Consider the following 15,923-nt stretch of genomic DNA (forward strand, 5'->3'; position numbering starts at 1 on the left):
GAAGTGGTGAGTGAATCCATTGTGAATGAGTTTAAGAGAAGGTATGTGAGCTGGCATGGATGATATATAGCATCCATTGATGAGTCCTTGACTCCCTGAAGGTCTCTGGTAGTAATAACAAAATGTTGAAATGTTTTCATTAGTAATATTTTTTATGGTTTCTCAAATATAGTACGTTTCAAACCACTATTTTGAGCATCCTGGTTATTTTTAAATGTGTTCATTATTAAAAAATGCTGGAGCTCAGAAGCCCAGAAAGCAATATTTAAGAACCTTCTGTTGAGCTTGTGTGTATTTTTTAACAAAAGGCTCTTAAATTTTTCTTTTGCTTTCAAATTTCATCCATCCATTAAAGGTCAAACTTTATGGTATATTAGTATCATGGATAGGTTGCATATCAGATACAGAAATTATCCTGTAGAAAACCAAATACAAAACTTTTTCAAGCCATTTCAGGTCTGAATAGCTTCAATAAGTTTACTAAAGGCCTGAAAAGTTCATCTCATATATACACCTATCTTTCCTATACAGGAAATTTGAACACAGGACTTTCCAAACAAAAGGCATCATCGAAAATAACTGAATGATATTAATGGCTCACATTAAAATATATACACACACACACACACACACACACACACACAGTCAGGTCTCTTTTTATGAGGTAGATACGTTCCACAGAAAACCACGGTCTTTTTTGTGCAATAAAAAATCGCACAAAAAGGACCTCACGTTGAAAAATTAGGGATACGTTCCATAATTTTCTAAAACCGAAGCAATGAATTAAAATAAACCTAAAATCACATAAAAAAGTTAATAAAAATTCAGGAAAATAAGAATGCCTAAGTTTGTTTTAAAACTTTATTCATTTAATTTTAATGAAAAGTAACAATTTTTTTTATATTTTTTCATCAGAATTTTCGTCACTATTAGACAATATTCGGCAACATTTGCAAACTGGTGTGAAATCACTTTCATCACCAGGAGAGAGATAGTTGGCGCATCAGATCTGTACGGTAAAGGCAATGGTTCTTCACAAACAGAATTAGCTTCACCCTCATTCTGTGCTGATTTTTTTCTTCTGACAATGTAATCAGTGATTAAACTTTGTGATGATGATTTTACTAATTTTTTATACAGCTTGCAATATCCAGACATACAGTTCTTCAGCTCACGTTGGAATTTAAAAGCTAGTTCAGAATTTGTGTCATTAACAAGAAAATGATTTTCCAATTTATTGCACAGTTCAAGACCTTCTTGAATTATATTTGCAGTGAGGGGGGGGGGCAGGTTTTTCTTCTGCTTCACTATCATTTTCTGGATCGTCACTTAAGTCATTATCCACAAGCAATTCATCTACATCTTTCTGGCTAAATGTATCAAAACCTTTCCACCAATTTCATGTGCCAAAGTAATGATTTCTATTGATAATGTGGATGTTTAAAGGTTGCATTGTTTGCAACACATCCAGGCCAAGCTGCTTTCCAGCAGGCATTTAAAGTTTGTGGTCTTATTTCAGCGATAGCAGATGCAACATGATTTAAGCAGAGCAAAATAGAAAATTTTTTCCAAACATCAGTTACTGTTAATGATTCATTTTCTAGTTTATCCAATATAAATTGAAAATTATGCTTAACATAATGTTTTTTAAAAGTAGCAATTATGCCTTAATCTAATGGCTGAATAACGCCTGTTGTATTGGGTGGAAAAAATACTACCTGCACCTTTGATGTTCTAAATGCAGATGACTTGGTGCATTGTCAACAATTAATAAAACTTTAAAATCAAGAGCTTTTTGCTTCATATATGTTTCCACTTCTGGTACAAAGCAATTATAGAACCATTCAGTAAATACAGGCAGTTGTTACCCAGGCCTTTGTATTAGCCATCGTGGTCTTAGAGATCGATTTACTAGTAGGGGTTTCAATATTCGATCCCCTGATTGATTGCTACAAAGTAACAACTTACTCTATCTTTGCTTGCTTTAAACCCACTTGCTTTTTTCTTAGACTTTGTGATGCAAGTTCCGTTCGACTAGGCATTTTCTTCCAAAACAATCTTGTTTCGTCAGCATTAAACACTTGATCGGGACAATATCCACCATCTTCAATAAATTAGGCTAACTTCTCTTGAAAATTTTTGGCTGCTTCTTCATCTCCTGCTGCAATCTCGCCTGTAATCTTCACATTATGAAGCGCATTCCTTATTAAAAATCCTGTTAGCCATCCTTTGCTAGCCGAAAATTCTTTATCAGTCTGGCTCCAAATGCTTCATCTGTTCATACAACCAAAGCAGCTTTTTGTTTAAGTAAATAACCACTTATAGGAATTCGGAATTCTTCTTTGAGTTAATTCTTCAATCCAAATTAATAGCGCTCGTTATGTTTTTTATAATAAAGCATCTCTTGAGTAGAATGGTAATTCGGCACTTAGTTTTGTGCCAAAAATGACAGATTTTCTTATTGCAACTTCATTCTTTTTAATTGCTCTTATAGCAGATTCACCTAAATTAAAATGTTTACCAAGTGTCATAGATCCCTCTCCTTTTGCTAAGCGATCTAAAATTGCAATTTTCATTTCCAAAGAAATTACTTTTCTTTGGTGCTTTTTTTCTCCATTGGGCTAAATTAAATCTTTAAAATAAAAATTAGCAAAATTTAGACTTACAATAATGAAAAGACAAACACTTACATGCAAAATTAAACTTCACGGACACTCACTGCTCACACGTTACTCTATAATGTGCTACAACACACTGTTCATTATGTGCAATAGTACATAAGTTTTGAAGTTATGCAGTGCATAACTTCAAAACCGCATAAAAAAGATATGCATAAAAAGAGACCAGAGTGTATATACTTTTTTTTATGAGTATAAAAAATAATTTATGCTCCAGCATTCAGTGGGGTCTGGCATAAGTTTTGGATATTAATATTCTATAATTTTTTTTTTAATATGAATCCTGCACACGAAAGTTTGTAGATCCAGCAAACAATAGCACCTTGAATGGATTAAGGTTAGATATTAGAATCACTGTGTTTCAGTATTAAATCATTCACAAAGTAGTAAAAAAAAAAAAAAAAAAAAAAAGGTTTTAATTTAACTAGTTTCATGAAAAACTACAAGCAAAGTAATAATGGTTAACATTTCTAATGAAGAATATTTGAACACATTTAAACAATGGAAATCATGCATTCCCTAGTATGCTGGCTACTGGTTTGTGTGTTGGTGTATTCTGCTGGTAAATACCAGTGTGTTGTGATGATTAAGGAAAACCAGATTTGATTCAAAATCATCTCTTGTTTTTGTTACACTATAGAAGATACTTCGTCATTTCAGCTGATTCTTTGAATGCTCTTGAGTAAAAGCAGTAATTAATGTGGAGCATTTAAGTATGTTGCCATTCTACTAGATGTTTTGTATGTGTGGCCAGCCCTGATTTGTGCTTTCTTTCATTTTTAACATCTTTGATGTGTTCCAATAAGCATATCTCCCCAGATCTGCCAGTTTGTGCTATATAGTGTAGCCCACAACTAAAATTACTCTAAAAGTCACTTTTTTACCAATCAACAAATTCTCCATACATCTGAAACCTCCTAAACCATCACATCCGTCACTTAAAACAACCAGATGTCTACAAGATCAGCTGCAGTTGTGGGCTCTACTACATAGAACAAACTGACAGATCTCAGAAGATATGCCAATTGGTACACATCAAGGACAGTGAGAACAAAAGAGCACAAATCACAGCTGACAGCACATACAACAGATACAAAACATCTAGTAGAATGGTGGCAAACTGAAATGCCCAACACTGATTACTGCTTTTACTCGAGAGCATTCAAAGAATCAGCTGAAATGATGAAGCATTATCTACAGTGTAACAAAACACAAGGATAATTTACATCAAATCTGGTCTTCCTTAATCCATCATGACATACCTGTATCTACTAGCAGTATACATCAAAACAGTGAATGCAGACTTTCCATTGTTTAAATGTTTTCAAATATTCTTCACAAGAAATGTTAACTGTTATTATTTTGATTGTAGTTCAATTTGTTTGTGCTATTTCCTGATGAAGTGAAACAGTTTTTTCATGAAACTAGTTGAACATATTTTTTTTTTCCCTTCTTTGTGAGTGGTTTAATACCAGAAAATAATGATTCTAATATGTTGTTTCTCCACAGAGCCTACACAATGAAATATAAACTAATGGTGTTTTTTTTTTTTTTTTTTTGCATACAAAAGCGAATAAATCTGAAAAACTCAGAATTATCTACATCTTAATCTCGTTTTTTTTTTTTTTTTTTTTTTTTTTTTTAAATTTCACTGACAGTTCACTACTAAGCATGCATTAAGAATTTACTCATGCCTGGAAGTTGCATTACTCAAAGAACATATAGCGCACAAGGTTTCAAAAATAGATAGCGAGTTTGGACACTTCCGTATGAAAAATCAGAATGCATTAGTACTATAAGTGAAAAAAGAATGGAGAAGTTTTCAAATCTTATCAATGAAAGAAACAACCATAATGATAAATTACCATTCAATAAAATAGTTATCAACAAGTCCTCGAAAAAGTAATCTGATCTTGAAATGAACATCCGTGGTTTCAATTTTGCAAACTCCCTAATTCCTAAATTAGATATCATGGCAACTGTGGAAAAAGCTTCCAAAGAATATCTAGAGATGCTGCAGATTCTGTTTGCATTCAAACAACCTCCATCCTTTTACAAGCAAACCACCTAAGAATAATATTACAAAAGTAGAATTTAAGGCCTTAAAAACATTAACATCATAATACTAAAAGCTGACAAAGGCCACAGCTGTTTTGAACTCCATAGAATACATGGAAGAGATGAAATCAATCCTAGAGGACAAACACCTATGGAAAGTTAGAACTAGACCCCATGGGATATTTCCATAATAAAACCAATAATTTAATTTAAAAAAAAATGTGAATTGGTCTGAAAAAACAAAAAAAGCTTGGAATCTAGTTATCCTCTTGTACCTAGAATATATGGAGTCCCTAAACTGCATAAACTTGTCATTGGGACCAATTGTTGATGCAAGATTCTCTCCAACTTCTTCATTATCCAACTTTTGGCAAAACAACACAAATCTCACATCGGGCAAACATCTTATGTTAAGAACACAATACATTCAGAAAATATCAAAGGCATCACATTGGCTCCTATTGATATAACTGCAAGTCTGGAAACAGTAAATCTTTTTACAAACGTTCTAAGATTAAAAATTGTACAAATACCTCAAGAAATTTTCTCGCCAGACACCATGGATATTCTTAAACATTGCATTAATAGCACTTTTTTTCAAATTTGAAGAAGGATTTTTTTTTTGAACAGAAAGAAGGATCAACTATGGGCTCTCCTCTCTCTCTCTCTCCTATGTTAGCTGACATATTCATGGAATGGTTTGAAAAAATAGCCCTCGAGAAATGCAACCAAAAATTTGGCAAAAATACAGCGACAATATTTTTATCTTCTGGCTTGGTTCTACTACCCAATTAGAAGATTTCATTACCTTCCTGAAGAACAATCACTCTCAAACCAAATTCACAATTGTATTAGAAAGCAATAGGTCTTTACCATTTTTAGATACTTCAGTTGAGATATCAGAGCAAAGCATACAACTTCTCAGCCTACAGGAAACCGCCTAACACAGGATGTTATCTCCATGCAACTTCTGGTCACCATCCAGCACAAAAAGTAGGCATCATCTGTTCATTACAAGAGAGCTTATAAAATTTCCATGAATATAGCTAAAAGAAACCAAGAGCTACAATATCTTTGTCATGCCAAAAAATGGCTACAACAGAACAGAACATTAGTGAAAAAAATTCTATCTCAACCTCCAAAACAAACAGAAGAACAAATAAACCAAGTCTATAAAAGAGCAGTGAATCTTCTTTATATATAATCAATCACAGATAAAACAGAAAGATTGCTATACCAAAAAAATTTAAAAGTTGCTTTCCTCCCAATTAACAAAATCTGCAGGCATCTGAAACCTCCTAACGCACCAAATCCACCACTTATAAAACCAGGTGTCTACAAGATCAGTTGCAGTTGTGGGCTACACTACATAGAACAAACTAGCAAATTTGTGGTGAATGAGAATGAAAGAAAGCATAAATCAGGACTGGCAGCACATACAACAGATACAAAACATCTAGTAGAATGGCAGCAAACTGAAATGCTCCATATTGATTACTGCTTTTACTCAAGAGCATTCAAAGAATCAGCTGAAATGATGAAGCATATTCTACAGTGTAACAAAACACAAGGATAGTTTACATCAAATTTGATCTTCCTTAATCCATCACAAGAGGCTTGATTTACCAGCAGTATAGAGCAGCCCATCAACTAGCAGCCAGCATAACAGTGAATGCACACTTTCCATTATTTAATTCTTCCATTTGATTCTTCACATTTCTTGTGAAGAATCAAATATTCTTCACAAGAAATGTTAACTGTTTTACTTTGCTTGTCGTTCAATTTATTTGTACTATTTCCTAATGAAGTGAAACAAAGTTTTTTCATGAAACTAGTTGAATAAAAACATAATTTCTTTCTGACTTCTTTGCAAGTGGTATAATTATTAAGTGACACCTCCAGGGAGTCCGAAGACTCGTCGAGAGAGAGGACACCTACTCTACACCTGTCTCCACCACTCATTCCACCAACTACACCAATGCCATCTACTGCCCACCACCACCACTGGTATTTCCACAGATAATCACAAATATTCATGCCCACAGCAGGATTTGAACCCGCACGTTTTTGGCTGGAGAGCGGATACGTTAACTGCTCGGTCAACCAGGCCAGCTAACACCAGAAAACAGTGATTCTAATATGTCATTTCTCCACAGAAGAGTGCCCAGTAAAGTTAGATAATCTGAAAATGTTGGTGTACAGTCCAAGATAAACTTTTTCAAGCTATTTTGCACCTTCACTAAGCAGTGAAATTTATCTATGACATATATTCACAAACATCGATGTCACAGTATGATTTGAACTCACCAATGACTATTATATGGAGAGAAGAAGTGTAATTCAATCAATCAACTAGTGGTGAATCACTTTTAATGGTATGAAGAATTAGAAATTTTTATATTCTCAAGCACCAGTATTGCCTAACCAACAAATACAAAACATCTAGTAGAATGGCAGCAAACTGAAATGCTCCACATTGATTACTGCTTTTACTCAAGAGCACCCCCCCCCCTTCAATCAAATCACGATATGTGATAGAAGGGGAAGCTATTTTGATGACTGAAGATGGCTTAAAAATCGTTAGGGGATTGGTGCTACTTCTACATAACAGTGATTGGAGGAAATATCAGTTTTCTGATTACAAATGCACATGGTTATAGCTAGGAAATACAAAAAATGTGGGATAGGAAGCAGAGTACATCAATTAGAAAAGGGTTACTGAGTAATGTAATCACTGTTAAGATGTTTTTGAAAAAAAAAAAAAAAAGCAATAAAAAAATCAGTTTTTTGGATTGCTATAAAATATTTCAAAATGTTTTGCAGATGGTGTGCTTATCAACCTCCAACATCCAGAGTGCTCAAAACCACCTAGATAATCTGTGTAAAAAGAACAGCATTAACAATAAAACTAATATCCTATAAAATAAAAACGAGGAAATATTAAGTTAAATGGCCACACTCTTCAATAAGATTTTCAGCATCTTGATTTCTACATCGATACTCTGACATAGTAAAAAGAAACTGAAAAGCTCTTCATTTTATAAAGGCCTAACTTCTTCTCTTTTCTTCTTCCTAGCGCTTGTCTAGCTTTAAGGCAGGGTCCACTTGTATGCACTGCTTCCTCCATCTTGCACGGTCTTGGACAATTTTATCTGTTGACATTTGCTATGCACGTCTTTAGTTATGCAATCAAGCTGACGTGTCTTTGGTCGGCCTCTTGGTTGTTGACTGTCAACATTAAGCCTTATGGCCGATTTTGCCAGAGAGTCTTCCTTGCTGCGTAGCACACGGGTGTACCATCTTAGAAGTGCCTCTTGCATCTTCTCTTACTGATGTGATCTTACGTATGTCTGTGTTTGATATTTGGTCGAGCCTGGTGATGCCAAATGTCCATCTCAGCATTCTCATTTCCATGATATGGAGGATTTGCTTGCGTTTCTTTGTTTTGGCCAGCCTACTCCATACATAGTTACTGGTCTAATGTTCTATAGATCTTTGATTTTAGGTATAGTGGGATTTTCTTATCACAAAGAACTCCAGTGACGCCACCACTTCATTCAGGAAGCATTGTCTTGGGCTTTGGCATCTGTTGTTGTATTGCCACTGGATCTAATGCTGGACCCTCAGTATTTGAACTGGGTGCATTTGTTCAGCTCCACACCATCTATTGTAAGCGTGTCATTGGTTGGGTCATAAAAGCCTAACTGATACTCAGAAATCCAAATTCATGATCATGGACACTGCAAATCAGTCACACTTTATTTATATATACTCACTAGGCAAAAAGCATCACTATTCAATGGGCACTAAATATCATCAGTAACTTAGAGACAACATAAGTGGCAAGGACATATCCACAATATTGTTGTCCTTGTCAAAAACCAGCGAATATCTCCAAGAGAAACCAAGTTAACTAAGGTGGTTGGGAAGAAGAGGACACTAGATTCACTGGTCTTACACTCTTTCTATCCAACTAAAGAAAACAAAGTAAGTGGAAGAAAAGACAAAGAAAGCAATTTTGGTAATACATAAAGTTCTTTTTGAGAACATGTCATGTGCAATAACAGACATTTACCAGTTGCCACATAACAGAGCAATTCAGCTCCCTTTCACTTAATGGACTATCTCCATGAATTGTCATATGCATACTCATATATATATTTCCCTATTCGTGCCTGAATAAACTATAATGAAGATGATGTTACATGCTATATTTTATGCCAAGAAAAGATCAGATATTCCATAGACAAAATACTGAGCCTGAAAGATCCTCACGTTAACATAAATCATACTTTTAAAAGGGCAACACTAACAAATTTGCACATAATGGATTATTATCTGAGCCTAACAGGGAGTTGAGGAATCATTGCGGGAGACTATACATGACCCACATCACCTGTCAATGCACTCACTACTTCAACAGGCAAACTGTTCCACTCACTCACTCACTGCATTGTGATGGAAAAATCTAGCTCTTAGCCTTTTCTCAATTGTAAACAAACTTAACTTCCATGGATATTACTCCCCCCCCATGTTCTTTATCCACCTTCCATATAATGAAGCATTTCATCAGATGTTACCCTATACCATCCATTTGGAAGTTTACAGCCCACCCCCTTCTCCTGTTTACCAGAGTCTGCAGTCCACACACACACACACACACACACTCTTACTCTGTCCTCATAATCAACATTTAATAATCCCGACATAATCTTTGTCACTCTTCTTTGCAGCTTATCACCTCCAAACCCAGAAACCAAATCTATGCACAGTAGTTGGCGTGGACACATAAAGAGGTAAAAATGATTTGTTTATTGTTACATGTCAATGTTCATTTCAACATTGCAATTATCTTTGAACTGTATTTGAAATTTTTGCTATGTGACCTCTGAACTTCAAATTCCTATCCAATGTGAGTGCAAAATCCCAACACATCAGTTTCTTCAAGAAATCCCATGAGTATAATATGCCATTGCAAATCTCATCACGCCAAAACATATAACTTTACACTTACTAACACTTGAGTGAACAATGGTTCAAGGACTGACTCCCGCAATACACCATCAGCATATTACTTTCTGATACCTGTCCATCAATCACCCACGTCCAGAATTTATGTTACAATCCCATATTCTCCAGTTTGTACACCAGACTTATATGTGTTATACTGTCAAATACCTTAGCAACATCCAACAATATCATAGTGTATCTATTCTCATTATCTAACTCGGTCATAGCGTTATAAAATATGAAAAAATTGCTAAAGCATGACCTCCCTTTAGTAAACCCTTGCTGCAGGGACCAAAGCTTGTGCGTCAACCCATTCAAGTTCTTACCAACTTCTCTATAATCTTCGCCACCACTCCAGAGATACTGATAGGTCAGTGGTTAGACACATCGATTATCCTAGTAATATCTTGATTTTACGGTTTTCTTTTGAGCAATGCAATTTTTTTTCCCCATGGCATATTACAAGCAGTGCCCACTGCTAAAACTCTGAATTATGTCTCTAAGAAGCACAATCACTACATAGCAATATCAAAATACTGTAAGTGCAATATTGTAAATCACTACTGATACTTATTTACCTGTGAGAAGTATGGGCGATATGTTATTAACATGAGTATATCTAGGTTTAGTGGTTATTAACTTTCTGATATAAGAGGACAGCAATGTCCTAGGAACATGAGAGACTGAAGCATTCATTTTGCACAGTAATTAATAAGAACAATAAACTGAAATTCACAGTATTAGGAGAAGAAAATAAAGAGGAATAATAGTACAGAGATGCAAGAAAATCAAGTTAATACTATGCAACAACGACTGTTATCTTTCGTTAACATTAGGATGCACTCTCAATAAATACTAGGAAGAAAATATTAAATGCAAGAAAAGGTCACGTTGGGCACGTAGTCCAAAGACGCCAATAACGGAAGTAGAGGGCACTTTTATTATTATTATTATTTATTATTTTTAATTTGGTATAACTTTACAGTTTATCATCATTATTAAACTTAAATTATGCGACAATGCTTGGTAATTAATTTTATTAACTCTTAGAGCATATTACAAAAATGACTAGTGAAACGTCAACTTCCGTTCCTACACACAGGTGACACGCTTTGAACGGCATATACAAACACGTCGTACTATAGGATTTTAAACGTGAATGTACTCTTACGTTCGACAGATAGAGTATAGTTCCTCCTTCGTGCAAGAGTTGAATAGACAAAATAAGAATTGTGGCATTTTAATTTTAATATATGTTATTTCTTTCTGTTGAAGGGTTAGTACTGGCTTACAGTATTAAAGTGGCCGCCAGCTTGAAACTTTTAAGTAGGATTTAGTTTCTAGTAAATATTCATGGGAAAAGTATTCATTTTGATTTTTATAGTACCTCTTGAATTAGTACTGTATCATTCCTTTCTCTGCAGTGGTACAGATGAAAATGAAACAAATCGTTGTTTTTGCAAGGTAAACACGTATTTTGAATCTTTGCTAAACTTAAATATTTATATAAAACTAACTATGGTTAGATCTCGAGCCAAAGCTTGGCTCGAGATCTAACCATTTTGCAAATATCTTGGATATTGTTTTGCTTTCATTAAGTGCCGCCTTCTTTTGGATATCGTATTACTTATTCTGAGCATTAGTACCTTAGATGTTGCTTTCCTTAAGTTGGATTGCTGCATACGATTTTCTCTCATATACATCCTCCCCCAGAAGAAAATCTTGTGAAACCATAATCGTATTGCTCATTAAAAACTGCACAGTTTTTTATAGTTGTCCAATTTTTTTAACTTTTTAAGTAGTACCGTATTATTATATGAACAATAAGTTGCATGTCTGTTTTAGCTTGACTAAATTTTGGGATTAATTTCAAGCTGTGTAGTCCTTATATAACCGTATTACACGAGTGCATTTTTTATTTTCTTGTAGTTCTGACAGTGTTATTATAAACTCATAGCACACTTTAAAAAAAATGGCATAGCATTGAAGTATAAACGGAGAGGTGTGTGGAGAGAGCTCTGCCGCAATGAGCCTTGGTGGCTTCTAGAAATAACTCATTGACTGAAATTCAAGGAAATGGTATGTTTCAGAATCGTCTTTTTTCTGATTCAGTTATTTGATTATCATGATGATAACTAAATTGAAATGAAGTATCGTTATGCAATGGCAGTTAACTATTTTTTTCCACTGTTGGAGAGTGATAAATTAAGATTACTTATCGCACAGTAAGTAATTATAATTAGATGTTACGTAGTTTATTTTAACATCGTGGAATATTATGGAATATTATTAGGCCTTGATTGGCCTTACTGTTAAAAAAAAAAATCGAGATATCAAAATATATATTATCAAAGCATTGATTTTCCTACCTATATTAATATGCATCTCAGAAACATGGTCTCTTGGAAAAGAAATCAAGACTGGTTGCTTTGAGATAGTTCAGAAGAAGAATGATGATGATGATGATGATTAGCTAGATCAAAAAGGCTCCAAATGAGCAAATGCTTTAAAGGACAAACTGCAGGGGGAAAAAAACTGAATGAGATCAAGCTAAAAAAGAAATTCTTAGGGAATTTTCTAACAAAAAGACTGACCAATATAATCGTCACAGGAAGACCATTGAGAAGAAGAGGTTAACCAAGACATTATATGAAGGACATAGAACACTAAACAAACAAAAGTATTATCCAAATCTTGAAATGAGATGGGAATAAGTGGAAATCTGGATATGAGATGGGAATAAGTGGAAATCTGGATCTGAGATGGCACCTGAATGAATATTGTTATTATGTGAACCTTCCAGGGAGTCCAAAGACTCATCTAGGGAGATGGTGCCAACAGCATCAAATGATTGAACCCCTTCCAATGCTCAAACTTGCTTAACTTTTTGTGTGAGCCATTAGTAGCAGAGACTCAACCAACATTTGCTCTGTATATTCTCATTTTGGAGGCCTAATGAAGTGAAACAGCACTTAAATAGTATTTTTAATTCTTTCTAATTCTTCCAAATTATTATTAACATCTGACCTCCATGGAGTTGCACATTGTGGGAGGTACACACTATTGTACACAGTGCTCACCCAGCCATGCTTTAAACTGATTAAATGCATCTACATTCACAACACATTCAGACAATGCATTCCATTCACCAACCACTCTCCATGCAAAGCACCTGCTCCTCAATCTTTTGCTCACACCCTTCTTATACAGTTTCCAGCAATGGCCTCTTGTTCTACCCCCTCCTCTTTCATTCTATGAAAAATCTCTTCTATGTCAACCTGATAACAATCCCTGACCAGTTTATATGTCTCAATCATATCCCCCTTTCTTCCTCTTATTCACGAAGCTCTACGACTTGCATACTCTCGATCTGTCCTCATACTCCACATTCCGAAGATCACAGACCACCTTTCTGAATCTTCTCTGGACCCTTTCCAAGATATACTCATCATCATGAAAACCCATCAAACAAATCTGTGCACAATAATCATATGAGTCCTGATCAAGGCCTTATACAATAGCATCATAGCCTCTCTATTTTTGGATGTCAGGGTCCTCCACATCATTGCCATTATCCGATGTGACGTCTTCACAACTTGTGCAATGTGGCCACTGAATTTCAGGTCCTTGTCCTTCTAGATCTCTCATCTTCTCTACTTCCTTTAAAGTTTCCCCCACCAAGTGTATACTTTGCATCCCATCATTGCTTTACCAAATCTCAAAACCTTACACTTTGCAACATTGAACTGACAATTCCACTTACCTGCCTATTCATTCAATCTATTCAAGTCTTCTTGTAAGGCCATAACATCTGCATTGCTCTTCCCAGTTTTGCATTATCTGCAAATCACTAGTTAAACCCATCGCAATATCATTAACATACAAATTGAACAACAAATGGTCCCAAAACTGACCCCTGTGGTACACCACTAGGGACCTTCCTCTTTCAGGATACTGCACCTCCCATATACAACTTTCTGATACCTATCTGACAGCCAGTCACTGATCCAACTCAGAACTGTATTATCCAATTCCATCTGTTTAAATTTATTTGCCAACTTGTCATGTAGCAGTCTGTCAAAGGCATTTTGCAGAATCCAAATGCACAACTGTATATGCATCGTCCTTTCTAAAGTATTTGTCACCTTTTTATAGTACATAAGTTAGTGAAACATGATCTCCCTTTAACCCCCCATGCTGATAACCACAGAGAATACTGCTGTTATCAACCCATTTCTGTATCCTACCTTCACTACGGCTCCAGTTATACAGATTGGCTTATGATCTACGGCCTTATCACCACCTTTATGCAGTGGAACAATTTTACCCTCTTTCCACTCCCTTGGAATCTGTGCTGTTGCAAGACTTGTTAAACTGGCATGCCAATTCCCTGGAATATTCTCTTAAGATGCGTGGTGATATGTCATCGACTTCTATTGCCTTACCTCAGTCTTGAAGATGTTTTCAGGTGCAAACTTTGTTTGCTCACACTTGGATAAAGGATTAAACTAAATTTATTATTGACATCAAGTTTGTTTATTTCCTCAAATACCTCCTGCTCATTCACAATTAAGCCATTCTCTCCTGTGTCCTCTACACTTAAGCTCCTCATGATTCCACTTTTGATCAGGATGAAACACCCTTATAAATTGATCACTATTTCATCTCATTCACAAAGGCCTTGTGAGGGGAGTACAATATGAAACTTTTACTACACAGAAAGACGACACAAAACTAAGTGAAACATGTGGACAGAAGACTAGTCCTAAGTGAGGCACCCTCTGTGGACACATGTTGGTTGCTCTGAATGTAAACTAGGATCTGAAGGTATTAGTGTTTCCCATATTTTGAAAAGTTTTATGCAGCCATATTTATTCCGGTTATGCTGATTTTTGAAATTAACTGCAGATTCTAAAAACAGTCTTTCCTCTTTTAAATTTGCTGCAGTGGAGCATGGTGGTCTTTTTCCAATTGATTCTGAGCCATATCAAAAGAATGGTCTGCAGGGACTGATTGACCATAATCATGATTGCAGGTGTATGTGTTTCACTTAGTTTTTTGTGTTGCTTTCTGTATGTTACAAGTCTTGTATTGTACTCCCTAAAGATGTCTCCACGACCGAGATGAAATATAGAAATAATCAAATCTCTTTAATCCTTTCTTATTGCTGTTTCACTCCATTAAACCTCAGGCATAAGCTCCTCTCAGCATTTAAGCCTTTACACTAGGATACTGCTGTATATTCTTAAATTACTGTATTGCATATTTCTGGTAAAGTTATATTAAGTACCTTTTTTTTTTTTTTTTTTATATATGCAAAAGTTTAAAAGTGATACTATACTGAATATTGTAAGCAGTCAGTTTATAGCATGTCATTCAAATAACAGGTCAATAGCTATTATGGTGTGAATCATTTATATTTTTCAACAAAAAGCAAATGTGTGAAAACTATGATCATATGGAATAAGTTAATGAGCTGGTAATGGAAAAAGATAAGCTTAGATATAAATTATTAGTATTTCCTTTAAATTTATCTTGTTAGATCTTATTGTCTGGTTAGTTCATGGATTCTTTTGTTATTTGACATATTGTTTAGTTTGTCCTGTGTCTGTCCTTTGTGCTGTGTATCAGTATAGGTGGCCACCATAATTTAGTTTGCTGATACATTGCTGCCATATAAGAATTACATATACCAGAATCTTGTGGCATGTGGTGTTGAAGCATGTTTGCTTCCTGGCAATTATGAATGTGACACATAATTGCCAGGGATTGGGAAATGCATGTCTGCATAAAATGTTGGAAATGTGAAGAGCTGGTTGACATGGACTTCAGCAGCATTGTCAGAAACAAATGAATGTTGAGAGAGAAAGAGAGATGGGTGGTGTGATCAAGATTGAGCAAGATGAGCATCAAGAAAGGGAGATAACATTAGGAAGTGTAGTAATTTTAGAGGATTAATTATGATTGAATGGGTGAATGGTAAGCAAAAGTAGATTTCTTGGAGGGAGAGAGAGAGAGAGAGAGGTGAGGAGATAGACAGACAGAAAGCACAACTCATCTTTATCTTCCTATCTTGTCAAAATATGCTAGAAGCTGGTACTTCTGTAATGATATTAACCAGTCAACCATGTTTCACTAATCCCAATGCTCTTTCAGTCAGTCTGACTGAAAGAAGTG

At 35.1% G+C, this 15,923-nt stretch overlaps 2 protein-coding genes across 2 annotated transcripts in view; one reads left to right on the forward strand and one right to left on the reverse strand.

The window, feature by feature from the left end:
- LOC150102459 (protein arginine methyltransferase NDUFAF7, mitochondrial-like) overlaps positions 1 to 10,650 on the reverse strand; it is a 149,752-nt gene extending 139,102 nt beyond the window's left edge. Inside the window, exon 1 of the mRNA XM_090399592.1 lies at positions 10,325 to 10,650. Coding sequence (XP_090255718.1) covers positions 10,325 to 10,442 — 118 coding nt within the window. The 5' untranslated portion in view covers positions 10,443 to 10,650. The remainder of the gene's footprint in view (positions 1 to 10,324) is intronic.
- A 326-nt stretch (positions 10,651 to 10,976) lies between these two features.
- Ero1L (endoplasmic reticulum oxidoreductin-1-like protein) overlaps positions 10,977 to 15,923 on the forward strand; it is a 252,075-nt gene continuing 247,128 nt past the window's right edge. The window contains exon 1 of the mRNA XM_090399137.1: positions 10,977 to 11,210. Coding sequence (XP_090255263.1) covers positions 11,100 to 11,210 — 111 coding nt within the window. The 5' untranslated portion in view covers positions 10,977 to 11,099. The remainder of the gene's footprint in view (positions 11,211 to 15,923) is intronic.

This window comes from Typopeltis vanoorti, chromosome 10 (genome assembly GCF_054136105.1).
Source record: "Typopeltis vanoorti isolate ZY-2024b chromosome 10, IOZ_Tvanoo_1.0, whole genome shotgun sequence".
Lineage (NCBI taxonomy): Eukaryota > Metazoa > Arthropoda > Arachnida > Uropygi > Thelyphonidae > Typopeltis > Typopeltis vanoorti.